Genomic DNA, 20,633 nt, shown 5'->3' with positions numbered 1-20,633 from the left:
AACCCACTAGTCCAAATGGGTGTCCAACTAATACATGTTATTGCACATGTTGTGTACTGAGACAGACCGGGGATCAGACTCACCCTTTGATTGGCTGATGAAGTTGCGGAGCTCCCAGCTCCGGCGCACGGTGGAAGCGGCGTCTGGCTTTGGGTACGAGGGCTCTGCAGGGCCAACAACAGTAGGCATCACTTCACAGCCTCATCATGCACCACCAACAAATGAAGCCCCACAACGTGTGCGCTAAGTACGTTGCATTATTGCCGAGTCTTTCATTTTGGTAACTTTAGCTGAGGGTATACGAATATCTTAAAAATGTGCATCATGCCTAGTAGGAACCCAATTGTATCCTTGAAAACAAAAACAAACACACACCAAAGACTCTGTAATGGTGGAATCACCCCTTCACATTCCCGCACACAGAAACAGACACTTACCTTCCCTATCTTCCGTAGGGCTTGAGTGGCGACTGAGAGATTTGAACGCGTTTGCAACAGACGACAGGCGATCGTTTTCAAGTACACCGGATACTCTACAGGAGTGAAGCCAAACATACAGTCACACACTCAAACAAGAACTAGGAAATATTTGGAGTCCCATCCCTCATCACCCATAATGACATATTAGCAATCAGAACAGCTACACATGCCACCAGCGGTACTTGATAATCACCTCATCACAATCATCATTTTTGGTAAACGTAGGCTCGTTAAATCCTACCAACAACCGTGGCTAGAAATGTATATAAAGAGAGAACAAAAAAATGTCCTATGGGGATTTTAATCACTGCACAGAGGCTCAAAATAACACGTTAAAGTGTTAGAACAGCAAGTCTAGCCGTGCAAGCATGCCTCAGTTTTTTTTTTTTTGCGGATATGTAGTTGTGTATGTTAGCCTTTTGACATCTGTGTCAAAATTCCAAAAAAACTGGATAAAAAACACAAACAAATGAAATCCAGACATCCTGCGCATGTAAACACAATACTGCTACTCCTGCAAAGTGGTTACAACTGGTTGGCATAAGGCACAAGGCATCTACTAGTCACACCACAGCATCCGTCAAGCACTCGGCACACCCAGGGACAGCAGTGAGAGGAGCAGCGGGCATGCTTTCATTTGAGGCGAAAGAGAGAGACAGAGAGAGATAGGGGAAAGAAAGAGAGTGCGAGAGAGAGAGGAACAAGGCACAGCACTCAAAGAGCATTACTATTTTATACTCTACACACACCATTACGGGGTGAGGGGGTCACACTGTCATTGTCAGCATGGTGAGTCATTAGAAAGAGCAAAAATCAAAAACACGGGTGACTCATGCTTCTGACAAATGCAGCCTTTCACACCGGGGACGGTCCTCTCACGTGGGCACTCCTGCCGGTGGGAGAGACGCTCGCGCTCTGAGACACGGTGGGTAAACTGCTGCGAAGGCGACTGAGGGCTACAGAGCCAAAATGGGACCGCGCAGGATACTCTCTGGTGTCAATAGGAATTTAGTGGGCATGCAAAACATGCGTCCGTGGCGATTAAGACGCGCCCATTTGCATGTCAACAGGACCTAGGGCTGGCCAGCTCCTCACAAAGCATTCGCTTAAAAGGGTAAAATAATCCAAATAATTAACCTGCAACCAATCAGTCACTGGTTGGAGGATATGGAAGCAGCAATTTGGAAGCACTGGGTCCCCTGAGAGGCGTCTGAGACCAAGGACTGAATTATGGGGAGGACTACCTGATCTCATTGGGGACACTGCCGGGGGCTTTGTTGTGGCTGTGGTCCCCCTGGGGGGGGCCGGTGGGGATGGGCCGGGGGCCCGCGGGGAAGAGCTGAGTCCGCAGGTCACAGGGCAGACTCCTAGAGCTGGGGTGGAGAAACACACTGAGCGAGCGGGCCTCACGCAAGTTTAAGGGACATAAGGTTGCCTCTGGACCAGGGTGTGTGTGTGTGTGTGTGTGTGTGTGCATGCATGCATGTGAATTTATTGGCGACTTAATTAATACATGTCTACTGTGTGTGAGTTTTGTGTGAGCTATGCAAGTGTCAGTGAGATTGTGTTACTGTGAGGACACAAATACACACACATACACACAAGTACATGTACACACACATTTTAAAAGCCACCATGATAGAAACCTAATGTAAGCAGTGTTACACATTTAGGATAAGCAAGGAGAGCAAGGCAGTGCGCTATTAAAGGCAATAAACAACAGGTAAGACGAACACCTCCCACAGGTGCCAATGCTACATGTTATAACTAACACTCAAGCATTAAGCAAGCACCAGAATCAAAGCACACACTAAATTACTGCCAGTGTAATTACAAGAGCGGAACAGAGTTAGGTCATGCAGGCCACACGCACACACAGCAACAGAGAAAGGAGGACCACTGGGTGTGTGGTATAGGTACTGAGGGTCAGACTCTTACCTGAACCCATCTGCGTTTGGGATGAAGAGGTATGGGTTTGGAGGGTCGCTGTGGCAACGCGGTACTTTGACTGGCCGGGGGCTGGGTCTAGGAGCTGGAGACCAGGTGGAAAGGGATTTATACACACACAAGTTTTCCTGACTACCGCTGAACCTGACCTGCCTGCACTCTCTGTTTGGCTGCAGGCAAGTGTGTAGGAGACACCTCCAACTGCAGTTATCACCTTTGACCTTTTGTACTTTTGTTTTATTTATATATATATAAATAATATAAAAATAAATACAATTATTGAAAATATAATTTTTTTTAAGGTTAAAACATAACAGTCCCAGCAAAAAAAATATATTTTCAATTATTTTATTTATTTTTATATTTTAGGACAGAATGGAGCATTCACTTTTTCATGTAATTTGAATTTTCTACTTCGTAGTGTAGAATACATGAAAACATCAAATCAGAAGTTGTCTTACCGAGGTAAAAGCCACTGACAGGGCTGTGTGGTTTGCCGATCACATGACCAATGCACTCGTTCATCAGCGCCTGGAGACTCTGCAAAGACAGGAACACTCTGACTGAGCCACGTGACACACACACACACACACACACACACACACACACACACACACACACACACACACACACACACACACACACACACACACACACACACACACACACACACACACACACACACACACACACACACACACACACACACACACACACACACACTTCTCTGCCCTCTAACAGAGCAACAACAGATAGGACAAAAACACCCTTACCAGGAAGTCATCCTCTGGTAGAGCTGAGATAAAACCTGGCTCAATGGCTTGGAGGAAATCAAACCCTTGGGTTGCCCACCTGTGGATAGTCACAGAGTGGTTTACACGTTAACAAATAACCTAGCCGTTTCTTTACCTCCTCATGGAGCATTTACACATAATGCTTCGAGGTGGAGCTCACCTGGGTCGAGTGCCTCGGCCGCTTTCGCACTTGGTCAGGACGTAGTTCATCCACTTGCGGGCGAAGATGATGTAGCGCTCCCCGATGCGCTGTCTGAACTCACCTGACATCAGACGCACCACCTCCTTATGGTACTGAGAGAAGACACGATGGAAGTCAGAGGCAGGATGACATTTTAGAACAATCAACATGCAACTCAGAGACTTTCTACGCAGAGTTGCCCACCTAACCTTCGTCTTTCTATCTATACAAACCTGCTCATCAAACCCAGGTGCTTCTAAAGCAAACCTGCCTACCAAACCTTATGCAACCATCAATTTTTCTTAATCTTTTTTTTATTTTTTATAAGTGATTCTTCATCTAACCTCAAAGGCAAAGTTGTAGCCCTGGATCATGGCCTCCCTGTAGTACTGCTGCAGAGTGGCCAACTCCGACTCCTCCATCTCCGCCTCGAACTCAGAGGTGAACATGTGATCCACGCGGTCGATGGCTGTATTGATCTTAATGCACAGCTGAAGAGCTTCATTCTGTGGTGGTGGTGGGGGCAGAGGTAAACAATGAGAGAATACAGTGAGAGTCTGAAACTTGGACATGACAAGTCAGTGAAACACCCTGCAATGGGCAATTCCACTGGAAAACCCCCAAAACAACACAGGACCACAGCCACAGGTGAAATGAACACCTGCAAAACACACACACACACACACAGAGACACAACCTGACTTGCATGTGTTTGTGCAACACGGACTTCACTCACCTAAATTACACATAACAGGGAAAGACAAAAAAAAAAAAAAACTCCAAACTCTCAGTCTTCTCACTTTCCCTCTCCGGTTCCTCGAGACCTACATTTTCTGCTACATGTGCTCTTCGTAGTGTGCGACAGCAACAAACCCACAGGTGGTTAACCAGACTTGCACCAGCTCTCGCACTCACTCCCTAGATGGTTTCAACACAGAGTCTCAAAAACACGCCAGTGAGCCCGTGGTGGACACGATTTAGTCAGCCGAACCAATGTGAACTGCAAGATGTCAGTTGAAGAAGTGGGACACAGAGAAAGCCAATCGCAGCACACGCCTGACTGGCGAACAAGCAGGGATGCGTCTATGCAGCGGGCTGGAGGAAGCATCTGCAGGTCTCTGCAGAGAAAGGCTCCCAGCAATGTCAAACCAATTTAAAAGAGGGCTAGATATAAATAAAGATGTTTTGTTTTTTCCTTTACCTCTGAACTATCAAAGCAGGAACCCTTTGACACTATAGTTTCTCTCCAGGGGCATATGATGCATCTTTACCCCCTTATGTTTGAAAATAAATCAACAGGATAGATAGACACAGAGATGGAAAGATAGGCGGAGGCCAACACAGATGCTATGGGGCTCACAGTGGCTACAGATGCATTAAGTCTTTTCATAAAACAATGGACAAAACCATTATTTGGTGAAGCAAATTTCCTCAGCAATAGAAATCTTCCTTCCTCCTCCACAGGTCTTCAGTTCTCCTGCGCGCGCGCGTGCGTGCGTGCGTGCGTGCGTGTGTGTGTGTGTGTGTGGTGTACCTTGAGCTGCTCCAGCGCGCAGGCGATGAGGGGCTGGCTGGAGGTCTGCTCTCGCGTGAGGGACAGCAGCTCGTTCATGGACTGCTGGAAGGCCTTCCTCTGGGTCACCAACTGGGCCGACTGCATCACGATCAGCAGCAGGTTCTCCACCTGAGGGGAAAAAGCACATTGTGTCTACATGTGTATGACCTTGACACTTACCTACCTACATCATCATCATCATCATCATCATCTAGACATATTGCAGTGATGCATGTATGACGTGGCCTTTGACTACATAAGTTATGGTACAACTTACTGGAGACACTGATTTTAGGAGCAGTTCTGCAACATTGCCCTGCTCTTCCTACATTTCCCACAATCCAACTGTGCTCAGACTACAGGACCAATTAGAATTCTCCATCCTCTCACTAGAATCTCTATTAGAGGCCGGTGCTTGCTGGTGTTCTTACGGCCATGTTCTTGAGTGTGTCCACCGTTTCCATCTGGGGGACGAGTTTGAGCAGCGCGCCGTCCCACTGGGCCCAGCAGGCCTCCACGCTGGGCTGGCCGGTGCCGTGCTTGCTCATCAGCAGGTAGGCCTCGTCCTCGGCCAGCTCGTCCGGCTCCTTGGAGCAGTCTTTCCCCGCCGCCGCGTTCAGCAGCTGCAGGATAATGGACCACTGGTCCATCAGCGTTGAGGGCACAAACACCTGCAGCTCCTCCAGCCCCGGGATCTGCACCTGAAGGGGAGAGGGGAGAGAGAGAGAGAAATGTAAGAAAAGCAAGTCAGCAAAAAAGCAAGAAATAAAGAAACAGACAGACAATGTGGCTGATTGCACATGTGCAGGGGTGCAAACTCATCAGGGATGAAAAAGGTGACAACAATGCGAAACCCCTAGGAGGGTCTGGGGCATGCTCCCCGGGGAATATATTTTATATACAAGAACATTTTGCACATTTTAAAGTTCAATGCATCAATCTGATGAGGCTAGATCTATGAAAAACTTTGTGCCGTTGTAAACAATTTTGTGCTCTGGTAACAGTTTCATCATAAACATTCCTGTGTTGAATGTTGCACGGGCACAGGCCAACCCAACCACCTACCCCAATACCCTCCCGACCACCCACTCCAGTCCACCAAAGCACATTACGTCACAATTCTCCATCAGGTATTAAGCCAAAAAAAGGGCCAACTATAGGAACCGAAAATCAATATAGGCTGCATCAGGCATGGCCTAGCTTCTCCGTGTTCTTGAAAAAACTGTGACAGTGGGAACACATATTCTTTTCCCTTTACTCTTTGAGTCTAGCTTGTCAGGACAAGGCCCATTTGCACCTAACTCCTAGTTGAGCCACAGTAATGGCATCCTCCTCCTAAAATTCTCTCATTCTGAAACCAAACTGAAGTAGGAGAGTGGTAAATTTGTTCAATTGCAGTGAAGCGCCCGGCAGTAGAAAACGGGTCAGTGCTTCAGATTACATACACATAGGGACGTGCGGTCAGGGGAGGCAGAGCCACATGAAAAGTAAAAAAAACAAATAATGATAAAATAAATATTAATATGTATCTACTGATCTTTGCTTTAAATTATTTTTTTGTATTATTCCGATCATTTTTATAATCAAGATCGCTGAATTTGACCATGTCCTGTTGACAGAGAGGCGACTCCCGAGGTGAGGCAGCGACGAGCTGCGCCTCATCTCAGATTGTGCAATCCCTCACACTGGGTTGAGCGCATGACTTTTGCTTTCTCATTGTTTGTCAATATTTGTAGACACTTTTATTATATGTCGTTTGTATCCATATAATAGATAATGTAATGTATTTCACGTATGTGAAGCAGCTATTTAGTCTTGCTAATCTGTCATAAAACCACAGTAAAAAAGCACATAGGGGAGGCAAACCTAACCTCTGCCTCAATGAAGGGGGCGTGCGATAGCCTGGAAAATGGACTTCCAATCCAGTGAAGTGATAGATAAATACATAGCCTAATGGGAGACCAATGCCAGAGCTAAAAGGTTTGCTTCAAACGACAGGACAGAAGATAACTTTAGCAGCTAAACTCCGGACCAAACTCGGCTGACGGCCATGTCTTTTAAGTAAATGTACATTTTTCGATTTTTCAAAAGTTACAGAGAAAAAGACACTGTACTAACCGATACCACCGTTATTGTAACCAGCAAAAATGGTTGATGTGATTTGCGAGGCGTCTGTCAGCCAACTTGTCTGACATTAGCACGTTAGCATACGTTAGATAGTATAACGTTTTTGCAGCGTACCAACGTTACGTTACCGTAATTGCCATCTTAAAAAGGCAGCTCGAAACCAACACTTTCACCCGAAAGACATGTAATACACTTGTAATACACCTGTCTATTACGGCATCGAGGCAGCTACCTTCCATTTCGAACAGACCCGAAATAAAAAGCGTGCCTGTCATGGTGAAAAAAAATATTCATGACAGCTTGCGTTCGCAGATTACTTGGAGGACCCCCCCCCCCAAATATTTTTATTGCAGATCTACACGAATCACACAAATGACCTATTTTGGCTCAAAAACGGCGAATTTCGCCGAAAGGTGACGAGTTTGCACCCCTGCATGTGAATTAGGGAAAAGCCAAGCAAAGAAAAAAAATAGAAAAAGACTTGCCAGTCTCTTACCTTGACATAGTTCCTTTCTTTCAGAGCCTCTAAAAGACCAGCCACTCCACTGGCCACACTAAAGTCAGCAGCAATCTCCAGGTCCTACAGTACAACAACAACAACAACAACAACAAGAGCAGAGAGCAGAGCACTGAGTATAGTCAGAACACGGAGCACAGTGAGAACACGGTGGCCTAGTTTCCTCTGGAGTGGCCCTGCATTGTCCTGGCCTCTCACCTTGCGCAGCATCTTGGCGAAGCCCAGCGCTTTGGATGCTCGTTCCCTGGCCTCGTGAAAGAGCTCCTTGAGGGAGCGGCTCGTCTCGATCACAGACCGCCTGTGGAGGGGGAGGGGGGGACCTTTTCAGACATCTCTCAAGTATGCTTCAAGAAAGGAAGTCTATAAGCTATACACACACCAGTGAGTGACTGAGTGGAGTCTAGTAATCTATTATTGTGCTTTACTTTTAGCCTGTGGAGCATCCTGTGACATGCATGTATATGAATCATGTGAAAATAAAATATTCCTGACACTGCATAGCAAGATAAGCAATCTAAACAATAAAAAAAACATACAACTCATACATGCAATACTGGCACGCATGAAGCATTGACTGCATTATAATAAACAGATACTATGCCACCGAACTGAACTCTTAGCTATTTCATTGTATCATAAGTCTTCACACTGTGAAAACGACTGCTATAGAGAATAAACTCTCACCTTATCTCATCTGAAGCAGTGCTGTCATCAGCACTTTCCCAGAACTCATCGCCACTCTTCTGCAGACCAGCGTCCAGGAAGTCCCCAGTGGATTTCAGCAGCATGCCGGCGATGTCACTGTGTGCAGCCAGAGGGGGGCAGAGCGGTCATGGGTTGGGAACGAGCGGAGGAGGCGAAACATGTGTTGGAGTGCTCCAACTAGAAACTTCTCTTAATCATTCACTCCCCCAATCATGAACAAATTCAGTGCAGACTAACGTCATTACATGGACAACACTGCTCAATCTGTTCTTGAGAACAGATCGTTATATTAAACGATTCTCCGGGCATTCATTTGAAGTGACATCAGCTAAAGTGTGCCAATCCATTTTATGCAGGAAATGACTGCATGGACAAAGCTATCTGAAAAGCTAATCTAAAAAGATGGCTTTAGAGAGATGAAACATTTGGTGGGGAAATCCAAGGGGGACTGACCAGAAGAGTTTCCCCGACTGGGCCTCCCCGCCTCTGATGTACGGGGTGATGACTTTGGTGAAGTTCCACTCCTCTTCCAGAAGGTTCTTCAAGCTGTGTGAAGCCTGGGGCAGCTGCTGCAGCATCTGGATCCAGCTGTGCATGTAGTCAAAGTACACCTGGCAAGAGAGAGCAGCACCACAAATAACTATCTTTATTATCTCATTATATCACTGAACAGAACAACAATGACAATACGAATAATAATAATATTATTATATTATGGATACATTATATACAAAATGTTTTTGCCTGCTGCAATTAGGGCCAACAGTATAAATTACTTTAGTGTTACATTAGTATTTGACAGTATATCTACTGTCTGTTTTGATGATTACTCGAGTAAACAGTTCTTTTATTTTAAGGCTAAAGATAAAAAGCATTTAAAGTTAACAGTATGCAGGGTTTAATCACGTTAAAGTATGTATTTCTAGGTGACGAGTTTTTGCATCATCCTCAAATGAAGTTTTTGGTTACATGGTCATATGATACACACACCTGTTGTTCCAACTAGCCGTCCAGGGGTTGGAAACCCCCACAAAGAACAACTTTTACAGGACGAAAACATCAAATGTATTGCCAAAACAAATCAGTTGGCAAGCTAACTAGCTTTTCTGAGTACCAATTGTGCTGATGGTGACTGGTGATTGCAAGGCAAGACTGTTGAAGTTCACTAGTTTTAGACAAAAACCTCACTGACACACAGTGATGCCTGAGCCAATACGTCAGCTGTGATCTGATGACGCACTCCAAAGATCAAATGGGAGAAAAAAAATGAACTCCTGCCATCAACATAGAAAAGTATGGCATTCTTGTCCTTGTCCTAATACCATGTCTTAGAGGAGAGACATGACTGGAAAATAATCGAATAAAAAAGGCCTGCAATGCAAATTGTGGAGTGACGATTTGAAATCATTACACCGATTCATCATGGACAAGGATGACGTGGGTCGTCATTAGGGATTGTAGTCTACTCTAGCATAACTTCCATGGGCACAGTTTAGTCATAGTGTTAGTATACCTCCACACTTTCATTTTCACTCTCTGGAAGTATATTTGCGTCATACAGTGGACATGACATTTACCAAGATGTTTATTGTGCACCAGTTTGACTATTGTGACCAGTTTGACTACAGATTTGTATGAACTCTTACATTTTTACGGATTCCAACGCAAATAGCTTGGTTACTCTAGTCATCTCCAGTGTCTGCTATTATGTGAATGTCAGTGTCAAACCACTGAGACATCTCCCCTCAGAGATTCAGCTCAGAGATTCTCAGGTCTGCTTCCAAACAAGCTGCACAGTTGGCTTTAGACTTTGACCCTGGGCCTGATTCTTGGAATGGCAGGAGTGTGTTTTTATCAGCCCTTTATCAGAGGCATGCAGCTCCAGCACACAGGCTGCAGGGGAAAGGCCCGATCACAGCATGAAATCTCTGGAGCCGATTAGTCCTCATACCGATCTCATCATGGGCGACACAGCTCTCTGTCTGGCCTCAAGGCTTAGGAGGAGAAAGGCTGTGGAGTAGCCTTTTTGCTCGAAACTTCACTGGCAGATACAATTATTCAACTGGAGCTATTTGGCATGCGGATCTAGCCGCTTGTCAATGTCGGTAGAAGTTTTTGACCCGTCACCCATCCTAGCGGCCATTGTGATGTGCGTGTCTTTTTTTTATCGTGATCTCTCTCCGGCTCTCTAAGAGGAGGCAGCAAGTCTACTAATGCCCTTGTGACTCACTGCATGCTTTGCTACACATCATAATATAGTGCACGTTTCCAAAACAAATTGAGCCTTAAATGTATCCTTAGAAATATAAACTCAATTCAATTTACTTATTTATAGCGTGTCAAGAACAACATTGTCAAGGCACTTTACTTTACTTTGCAGAGCCCTAAGACTGGATCCCCCAGAGCAAGCACTGAGGTAACGGTGGTCAGGAAATAAATAAATCACTAAATGTGCAAGCAGACATGCTGTGGTGCTGAGGGTTATAGAGCAGGGAGTGTTGCAGTACCAGGAGCATCTTCTGCAGGTCCTCTTCAAACTCGTCGATGTTGGCATTGGTCTGCACGCCCTGGGGATCTGTGACGACGCCGCGTAACATGAACTGGTAGTACTGCTTCATCAGGAGGCCACCTTTCAGCACCTCCTTACACTCACGCACCAGCTGCAGCACACACACACACACAGAGCATGTGAGTTAGCATAGAATACAAACACTCCTGTATGGTGCAGAATAAGAAGCGTGTGTGTGTGTGTGTGTGTGTGTGTGTGTGTGTGTGTGTGTGTGTGTGTGAGAGAGTGTGAGTGTGAGTGTGAGACCTGTTTGATACTGAGCAGGGAGGGCTCCCCGGCGGGTCTCTGCTCCAGACGCAGCTTTAGGCACTCGTGGATGACGTTGAGCAGCACACGACACAGCACCAAGAATGCCGGCCGGAACGAGGGCAGGTCCATGTCCAGGAGCTCCGCCCACGACACGCTGTCCTGCTCCTCCCCCTCACCTGATTGGCCACTGCAGGCCTGGTGGCGGGAGAGCTCCGGGAGATAGTCACTATACAGCAAGGGGTCCGGGAAGTCGGAGAACTGGGGAATATAGAGGAAGAATAAGGCTGTGTCCACACTAATAAGTTTTCATTTTAAAACATCGTTTTAAAACTAAAAACATTCACCGTCCGGATGAGCGTTTTAGCTCCGTATCAGAAATAATCTCCGTCCACACCAACATGCCTGAAAACGTAATGAGCATGACAAAATCAATGAAGGATACTTGGTGACTGATACGACCAGTCAGGAAGTGAACGTGGGTGTCTGCGTCATCGTTTCCAAAATTCTGTGCCCGTCCACAACCGAAGTATTCAAACTAATTAGGGGCTCCAAAACTCCGGAGTAATATGGACCCCAGGTGTAAGCGTAGCAAAAGTTTCACATTTTAAAACTAAAACATATTAATGTGAACATGGACTGGTCCTTCTAGACAAGTGAATCCAAGGAAATACCTGGCTGGGAAGCTGTATTTTGGGACAGACTAGAAACTTTGAGTTGAACAGCCTTTAATTGTTAAGCTTTCACTCTGCTGCTGAAATGTTTATGAAAAATCTCTCAATGATTTTGCTGATAAATTTGATACAAGTTCTGTTACATACTGAAAACTGAAACTGGTTTACCAATTAGGTGCATGGTATCATTATACACCGCCTTGAACGTAAAAGGTCATAAATCAGTTACATGCCCAATAGCTTTTAATTAGATGTCCATTACTTATTGTGTCATTACTTCAATCGAATGAATGATTGAGGGACAACCAATTAAGTAAACTGACAGATTTATCGATCATCTAACCATTTGTTAACAAATCAACAGGCGAAACTTGGGTCCCTGCAACAGTTTCACTAAATTCTATTACTCTGATGCTACACCGTTTTGTCTGAATTATTACCTCTACCAAGGAGGTTATGTTTTCACCCATGTCCCTTTGTTTGTTTGTTAGCAGAATTACGCAAAAACAGGGTGCCTGTATGAAATTAGTTTCACTTCCGCTAACATTGAGAGTACCATTCCAGTTCATAAAGGTATAGGGACAAATATATAAAATAGAACTTTTGGTTCTAGCACTGTGTCTCAATGCATATGCTGCATCTGCATAGAAGGAAGTTCCACTCCCCCACCCCGTCCTCACCTCCTGTGCAGGGGAATGGCTGAGGAGAGCAGCCCTGGCCCTCTGCAGCGAGCGGTCCATGAGCTTGTGTAGTCTGAGGATGAGCTTGCGTAGCCCCATCTGTTTCAGTGCCTTGTCCACAAAGGGTCGGTAGATGCCCGTGGGGCAGTAGCGGCTCTCCACCACCGGCCTGTCCAGAGGAACTGCCCCTGTCCCTGTCCCTGCCTCGGCCTCCCCTTCTTCTCCAGCCGGCAGCAGGAACTCGTCGTCGCACAGTAGCCGGGAAAACTTAGGCGTGAGGCTGGGCGAGAGGTCACCGTCGGCGGCCCCGTCTCCCTCCTCCCTCTCCCTGCTGGTGTCCCCGTCGCTGTCGGCCATGGAGATGGCCGTCGAGTCGCTCTCGGCATCCTCGTCCTCCTCGTCACCCTCGCCCTCCCCGCCGCCGTCTTCGTCCTCGTGTCCGCGCGAGCATCGCGGCGAGGGCACGTCGAAGACGGGCCAGCCGAGGTGCGAGAGGTCGTGCAGGCCCAGCACGGTGCCCATGACGCGCAGCTTCTGGTTGAGGTCCTGCGTGATGTTGAGCCAGAGGCAGAGCGCCTGAACGCGGCCCTGGAAGTCGACCGCCGCGTACTTCTCGTAGTCCTTCTGCAGCGTCTGCAGCGACGGGTAGAGCGCCTCCACCGTCTCCAGCAGCAGCATGACGTGGCGCACCTGCTCGAAGGCCACCCGCTGCCGCTGCAGGTGCTCGCGGCGCTCCGCGCCCCAGCCCAGCGGCGCCGCAGTATCCACCTCCGGCCAGGACCCCGCCGCTCCACACAGGCTCTCCTGCCGCAGCCCCCTCTCGGCTTTGACGGGCGTCCCCGTCGAGCGCTTGCCCCCCGAGCCGCCCAGGCCCAGGCCGCTGTAGTCCACCTTGAAGTGCAGCACCTCGTTGATGATGTCGGGGATGGCCTGGCGCTCGGTGAACAGGAAGAGGTCCTGGTCGGTGACGGTGCGGCGCGCGTGCCAGGCCTGCAGCTCCAGCCACACCACCTCCTTGCTCTGGCCCAGCAGGTTGGTGTTCTCCATGCCGCGCTGCTGCTCCTTCTCCTTCTTCTTGGACGACATGGAGGTGAGCTTGAGCAGCAGCCGCAGCGTCTCGAAGAACTTCAGCCGGTCGGCCGGGCAGTCGGTGCGCGATGTCTGCCGGTGCGGCCGCGGCAGGGCGTGGCCGTGGGGCATGCTGACAGGCAGCTTGCCGCTGCCGCAGCCCAGGCTCAGGTAGGGCTTGCGTGGGTCCATGCCGAGGGTGTTGCTGCCGTACGGGCCGCTCTTGCCCAGTGGGTCCAGCATGAAGGAGCCCTGGAAGGTCTTCTTGGTGTCGCGCTCGTTGGAGCGCAGTGTGGAGCGCTGCTTCTTGCCCTGCCTGTAGCTGTGCTCCTCGGGCAGAGGCTCGGCCGACTTGGTGCCCTCGCCAACACGCTCTCTTGGGTGAGATGACGACAAGGATGAGGAGGAGGAGGTGGAAGGGCTAGGGGGGGCCAGTTTCTCTGCGGAGACACACACACAAACAAATAAATAAACATCCACAGTTAGACAACATATTATCCAATAAACGCAAGTCAATTAACTGAGATCCATCTTTAAACTCATTATATGATCACCCATGGAGTTGTTGTTTTTATATTGTGATGCTCATTAGCATCCACCGACAGGAAGATGAGATGAAAAGAGAAAAGAACGGCCATTCCCATCTTGTCAAAAGCTTCTCTTTTCAAACAAAAAATAAAAGTGCCCCAGAGCACCAAAGAAAAGCAGCACCAGTCATCAAGCTGCAGTCATGAGACCTTGACGGCCATTCGAGGGCCACGGGTGACCCACTCATTCCTTTGGTCAGGCCCGTTCCCATTACTGTAGATACACTCTATTCAGCAACACGCTCACCATTGTAAACGTGACAAAGACCAAAACACAGGGCTTTTCAACAATGCAAATTCACATCACTGAATATCTGACAACCTTTGCAAACCACGAGGTGAGTTGCTTTCAAAGCAATGATAAGGGGAAAGGTCCATTTCTGCACAGACTCAAACAAGTACACAATCAAAGCACTGAGCTCAAGCTCTACTTCCGTCTCAGTATGTGTACATGTGTGTGTGTGTGTGTGTCTCTCCAGCACTGGTGCCCACTTATGTAATCACCTAGCATTTGACAACTATTTCCTCTGTGCTTCCTTACAGCATTAGGAGAAAATCAATGCTAAGAGCGTCCACAAACAACAGCAGATTTATGGTCTTGCCATTTCAGCACCCTGCTGAGCCTGGTAAACTCAGCCTCCACATGACTCTAAACACACACACACACACACACACACACACACAGATACAGATACACACACACACACGCATGAACCCATGCTAAAAACACACAGCGAGGCTATGTGTCCGCTTTATAGCTTATGAAAGATGCTTCCCTGAAAAGTGACAAGAGCAGACCAATGTGTTCTAATTCTTTCAGCAGCACAATCTCACTAACTCCCTTCTCTCTCCAACACACACTGAGATTAATGCAGTCTCCTGGTGTCATACATTTGGCAAAAACCTATGCATCTGCCCTAGCCATTGTTATGGACAACCATTAAAATACTTCAGTGTAGAGTTGAGAACCCACAATGGCCTTTTGTCATCTGACTGGGCGAGGGACTTAATCCATTAGCAACAATAACTTACAGAATGTTTGCCGGTGAGACTAAGTGAACCAAGGCAATGCGACCACAAAGTCATGCTACGCGTCACAGTGATGTCAACTGACAAAAACCATGGCAAACAGAGGTCCACTGAATAAAGGCCTAACACACATGACATGGGATATTCCATGCCTGCCATTACCCCACCTTTGAGGACGCTGAGAATAACAGAGTACTATTGCACCATTGAGATTCCTTATGGCAAATAGAGGCCTTCTGAATAATGGCCTGGTGAATATGTCACTGCACATGACGTGGATCATTGCATGACTGCCATTACCCCACCCCACCCCACCCCAGCCCCCCTCTCTCCACCGGCCATTGGTGCCAGGCTCACCTTTGTTGGGGGACCGTCCGGTGGCCCTGCCCTGGGTTCTATGGTGTTTGCCGGACATGCGTTTCATCTGCCGGGGGGTGCGGGGGGGTGACGTGCCGTAGAGGGCCTCCTCTTCCTGGCTGGGCTCGTCCGACAACTCGTCCACCTCGGGGTGGCGGCCAAGCACATCTTTTGGGGGCTCGTCCTCCTCATCCCTGCGGAGAAGCACACACACACGTCAATGAACAACATTAAAAAACACGCTTAGAGACAAATATGGCTCCAACTTCACAAGACCTCGAATGGAAAGCGGCACGGCAATACATTTGAACACCGACGTTTTCCTCACATTTATTGAATAATCACACTAGCGCATTTTGGCAATGTCCCTCGTCAGAGCAGCGCAACATGCTGAAACACATACGGTGATGGATATAAATTGTTGCCGAAACGCATATGGTGATGGATATAAATAGTTGTTATCACTTGCTAGCGTGTTCTAATGATTGAAACATGGCATGACTATAGGGAGGAAATCTAAAGCCTATGTATTATTTTATTGAAGAAGTGAGACCACTGAAGAGGAAGGCAGATTAAAACATGTTCCAACAGCAGCGCGTGCGGTACAGGCGCAGAGGACACCGGAGAGCACATCCAGCATCCGACACGCACTTCACTGTAAAACACACCAAACACTTCCACATGCATCAGCTCATAAAAGTGCAACAGAAAAGTTTCCAAATCTTGCAGACTGGGCCTTGCCTCCAAGAGACAAATAGACTGGAAGGCGACAGGGCAACTAATCCGGTGTAGTGTGTCTCAACTACAAACATTATTAACAGGATGCATCAAAAAAAAGCTCTAAATAATATTGAGGCAAATAAACTATTTTTGCCATCACGCAATAATAACCATGTCAAGTCTGAACACATTCAAACATCCTGCTTAAAGATAATCTTATAAAAGGAATGTATCAATCAAAACAAATTGCACTACAGATAACAAGACACGAAAAAAAAGAAAAGACTAGACTGAACGTGGGGCATATTGCCATTGTCTAAGTGTGCTGAGCCCAGTCAGTCAGTCAGTGTCTGAGTGCAGGGGGTGGGGTGGGGCTGCTGAGTCGAGAGTTTGAAATACTTCCTCTTGCAATGACATCGACAGGGTGGAAAGAAAAGGGAGAAGGGAGGAGGAGGAGAAAGCAAGAAAAGAGAAAAGCAGCGAGAAGAATGCGAGTGGCACGCCTCTGCAGCGGTGTAAGGGACAGGGGTTTTGTTCTCTAGAGGACTTCTTAAGGCTTTTTAATAGGATTAGTCCTGGCCAGTTTAGGGGCCGAAGTGTGTGTGTGTGTGTGTGTGTGTGTGTGTGTGTGGTTGGGTGTGTGTGTATGAGGGGGGCGGGGGGCGGCTTCAAGCTGGGACAATGAAGGGGCACTTGGGATGGGGCGGGGAGGCAAATGCAAACAGAAGAGGTATATTACCTGCAGACAAACACACTCCAAAGATCACGTGTGCATCCATGAGCGTGTGTGTGTGTGTGTGTGTGTGTGTGTGTGTGAGAGTGTGAGAGTGTGAGTGAGTGAGTGAGTGAGTGAGTGAGTGAGTGAGTGAGTGAGTGAGTGAGTGAGTGAGTGAGTGAGTGAGTGAGTGAGTGAGTGAGTGAGTGAGTGAGAGAGTGAGAGAGTGAGAGAGTGAGAGAGTGAGAGAGAGAGAGAGAGAGAGAGAGAGAGAGAGAGAGAGAGAGAGAGAGAGAGAGAGAGAGAGAGAGGTGGGGCTGACAGTGCCATAGTGGTGTCAAAGGGAAGGCAGGATCACCGTCACCAGAGTGGCCAGGGATAATCTGTTATGATACACAAAGCCTGGGAGGGACAGGGGAGGCCAGGAACAGAGGCGGGCAAGACAGAAAGAGAGGGATAGAACCAGAGAGGAAGAAGGATAGAGGAAGAGAAAGACAGAAGGGAGGGGGATAAGAGAATAAGGCTGCTGTGGCCCATCTGGAGCCACTGCTCGCGCCCCACAATCTGTCACACACTCACAGTCTCTCTGGGGATTAGACCCATAAAGCACCTGCTGCCGTCAAGCCCCCTCTGAGACGCATGCCAGAGGCCTCCAAATGCAGCCTAGCTGCTCCTGCACCAGCATATCAGCATTTGGCCGCCATACCATAGGCCACATATACACCCTCACACCTCACTCAAACGCCCCCAGACCACCCAAACCACCTGGGCATCACACCAAGGCGCACGGTCGTCTTCAGAGCCCAGAACTCCACCCCTGTCCCAGCCAGCTGATCAGGAAGAGCAGCGGCCTCAACCATGTCATGCGCTCATGTGCATATCTTAATTGTGACTCAGTGTGGACGCCAGACTCAGGCAATGTTACAGATAGACTGGCAGTAACGGTCACATTCTTGTGCAAGTGAGCGTAAAACAAGCACCGGCCTTGGCAGGCTTTGTGTGGCTTCTTGCACACTCCGTTTGGGTGTGGCTGAACACCCCCCACCCCCCACACACACACTCACTTACTTACACACACATGCATGCTCCCCCCCCCCCCCCCTCCAGTCCACCCCTGGATGTGTGCATGCTTGGGTGGATCCTTTGGCGTACGAGCAAAGTTCATTGTATAATGCCTTTGTGCAACAGCGCCAAGAGAGAGACTGAGGGACGGAGAGAGGGGAGGGAAAGAAAGAGAGACAGAAGGAAAAGTGGGTAAAAGGGAAGGGAGAAGATAATGGACAGAACAAAAAAGACAGAACAAGGAGAGAGAGAGAGAGAGAGAGTGTGTTTTGGGAAAAGGTGCAGCCATGGGCCGAGCACTGTGACTGCATCGCTGGGGAATGACAGGAAACGGCAACGTCACCACAGAGGCCTGTTTGTTTGGTTGCCATGAGTAACCTCCCTCAGCGCTCAGACAGTGCCGGTCTGTGAGTCCGTACTGCTCGCTCATCTCATCACAAACTGCCCCCTTCACTCATCTACTCCCCAGACAGGAGAGGGGGAGAAAGAGAGAGAGAGAGAGAAAGAGAGCACAAAAGCACACAATAATGAAAGAATGAATGAGACCGACCCATCGAGGAAAAGAAAGAGAGGACAAAAAAAAGAAAGAGAGAGAGAGAGAGAGAGAGAGAGAGAGAGAGAGAGAGAGAGAGAGAGAGAGTGTGTTCTGGGGGCCCCTGGTCTGGTTGACCCGTCTGCCCATCCCGGTCACAAAGCAGCGCTGTCGCCGTGCAGTAAATTACAGCTGCAGATGGTGCTCTGAATGAGCTCAATGGGGGCCACAACCACTGATTGCGCTTTAACCAATGACCACAGGAATGCTACAGCCCAGCTTCTGCTTCCGAGCTGCACCAACCCCCTTGCATTGAAAGGGTGCAGCCGGCTACGGTCTTGCCCCCGGTTGCAAGAGTTAAAAGGGGACGTTGCCTCCCCCATCCCCCCCACCCATCACCACGCCTGCCCAAGCAGACCCCCAGTCGCAGAGGGAATTGGAGGGGCATTGTTCGGCGGCTGTAGCTGACCATTGTGTCCTCCGGCACGTGGCCCATAAGCCTCGGCGCTGAATGGCCCGTCACAGCTGGTCAGTGAGCGCCCGCGCTCCCCACCGCACGCATCCAATGGTGATTGTGTTTCCGCACCACACGAGGGGGGGGGGGGGTGAGGGAGGCGGGTGCCGAATCTGACAAGGTTATCTGGCGGGTTTCGGGTGGGCTGGGGCCCTCTCTATTGTCCGGCGCCGCATCTTCTCCCTCTGAGAAGGGAAATGGGATCTTCTAATGCCGCCCTTTGGCGGATCTATTCCCCCGGGGGAGCGAGCACTAAAGGACAAGCACATGCCGGGGCACCGGCCCAGCCGCATGTGCAAACACATCAATTAACCCCTCCTCTCTCTCTCTTCCATGCCTGTGGAAGCTCCTCCAGCAGCGTGCACAGAAAAGAATATATTTCACACTACTGAAACAAACAAACAAACAAACAAACCAACAAAACTACACTACTAGCAGTAGCAACACTAGCAGCACCTCTTTGCATACTTTTGCAGATTTCTTAACTTCAGCAGAGTAACAAACCAATTTCAAGACTTGGAAGGCAATTCATTGCATCATCCTACAAATATTCTAATAGGTTGGAGGCAAATTTAGAACACTGACATCTAGATAATAAAACACTGATGCTTGACACTGCGTAAAGTATCAATAATATTAATCTACATTAATTTCCCATCACTGAGATGAACGATATAAAATCATGCCAAAACAACACAACTAATATGACAAATTAGCATCCATCAAAACACAAGACTGTGTAACACAACACAGCATGCTCCCCTGCCTACATGCAGTCCTTCGGGTCACAAACATTCCCCTCCCTGTACAACACACAAGGACTTCCTTCCACTAAACCATCACATTTTCCCGCTCCGTCCAGCCCCTCTTCCTTTCCCTGCTGTGCCACTGCCCGCACAAACCACCTCTCCGCGTCCTGCCTGGGGCCCGGCTAGTCTGGGCACATGCCAGCAGTGTTAATTACACCTTCTCTTGGAACGGCCCTGGAGAGGCGCAGGAGCAGCCAGAACCCTGATACCAAGGAGACAATGATGCAGAGAGCTGAGCAATGCCTAAGTCACACCCGTTCAGGGAAACCACAAACTAACACACACACACAATAGCACGAGTGGTGTGGTCAGCAATCAGACACACTGCCTACAAGCAGCAGTTATAATGGGGAGTGAAAGAGAACGACATGCTCTTTTCGTTTTCCATGTGTTAAATCTCCAATCTTGCAGTGGTTTCGCTCTGACTAAACAGCTGATGCGCATTCCACATAACCCTCCTGCTAGCCGTACCCACATAAGATGCAAACGCCGCCCAGATGCAAACCAACAACAAACAGCAGACTCTTCTAGTGTTTTTGCTTGTGAGTGAACTGGGGGGAAAAATGAAACCAAAAAAATGTGAGGAATGAATAAAGCCCAAGGTGTTGGTGGCAAAAGGGTTCTGCAAAAGCCGGAAGCATCCATGCATCCTACTCACGTTGCCTTTGCGGACGGGACACCATTCAGATTTTGCAAAACTAAAAACACACCATCCTCATTAGTAATAATTCCCTCTCAGCTTCATTGCATGTTATGTTCATTCAGC

At 48.3% G+C, this 20,633-nt stretch overlaps 1 protein-coding gene across 3 annotated transcripts in view; it reads right to left on the bottom strand.

Moving 5' to 3' along the window:
* The window catches only part of map3k4 (mitogen-activated protein kinase kinase kinase 4), a 28,600-nt gene that overhangs the window by 4,947 nt on the left and 3,020 nt on the right, over positions 1 to 20,633 (bottom strand). For 2 of the 3 annotated variants that reach the window (XM_012817064.3, XM_012817066.3), the window contains exons 2-19: positions 15,516 to 15,709; positions 12,475 to 13,982; positions 11,121 to 11,381; positions 10,813 to 10,965; positions 8,759 to 8,916; positions 8,285 to 8,401; positions 7,799 to 7,898; positions 7,580 to 7,663; positions 5,388 to 5,657; positions 4,936 to 5,085; positions 3,746 to 3,907; positions 3,381 to 3,514; positions 3,200 to 3,278; positions 2,888 to 2,966; positions 2,418 to 2,511; positions 1,724 to 1,852; positions 438 to 532; positions 84 to 164 (exon numbers count right to left, since the gene is read on the bottom strand). In XM_012817064.3, coding sequence (XP_012672518.2) covers positions 84 to 164; positions 438 to 532; positions 1,724 to 1,852; positions 2,418 to 2,511; positions 2,888 to 2,966; positions 3,200 to 3,278; positions 3,381 to 3,514; positions 3,746 to 3,907; positions 4,936 to 5,085; positions 5,388 to 5,657; positions 7,580 to 7,663; positions 7,799 to 7,898; positions 8,285 to 8,401; positions 8,759 to 8,916; positions 10,813 to 10,965; positions 11,121 to 11,381; positions 12,475 to 13,982; positions 15,516 to 15,709 — 3,848 coding nt within the window. The remainder of the gene's footprint in view (positions 1 to 83; positions 165 to 437; positions 533 to 1,723; positions 1,853 to 2,417; positions 2,512 to 2,887; positions 2,967 to 3,199; positions 3,279 to 3,380; positions 3,515 to 3,745; positions 3,908 to 4,935; positions 5,086 to 5,387; positions 5,658 to 7,579; positions 7,664 to 7,798; positions 7,899 to 8,284; positions 8,402 to 8,758; positions 8,917 to 10,812; positions 10,966 to 11,120; positions 11,382 to 12,474; positions 13,983 to 15,515; positions 15,710 to 20,633) is intronic. The other variant, XM_012817065.3, reaches the window with a different exon arrangement.

This window comes from Clupea harengus, chromosome 13 (assembly GCF_900700415.2).
Source record: "Clupea harengus chromosome 13, Ch_v2.0.2, whole genome shotgun sequence".
NCBI classification, from domain to species: Eukaryota; Metazoa; Chordata; class Actinopteri; order Clupeiformes; family Clupeidae; genus Clupea; species Clupea harengus.
The sequence above is the reverse complement of the archived record's forward strand: the minus strand, read 5'-3'. Positions and strand labels throughout refer to the sequence as shown.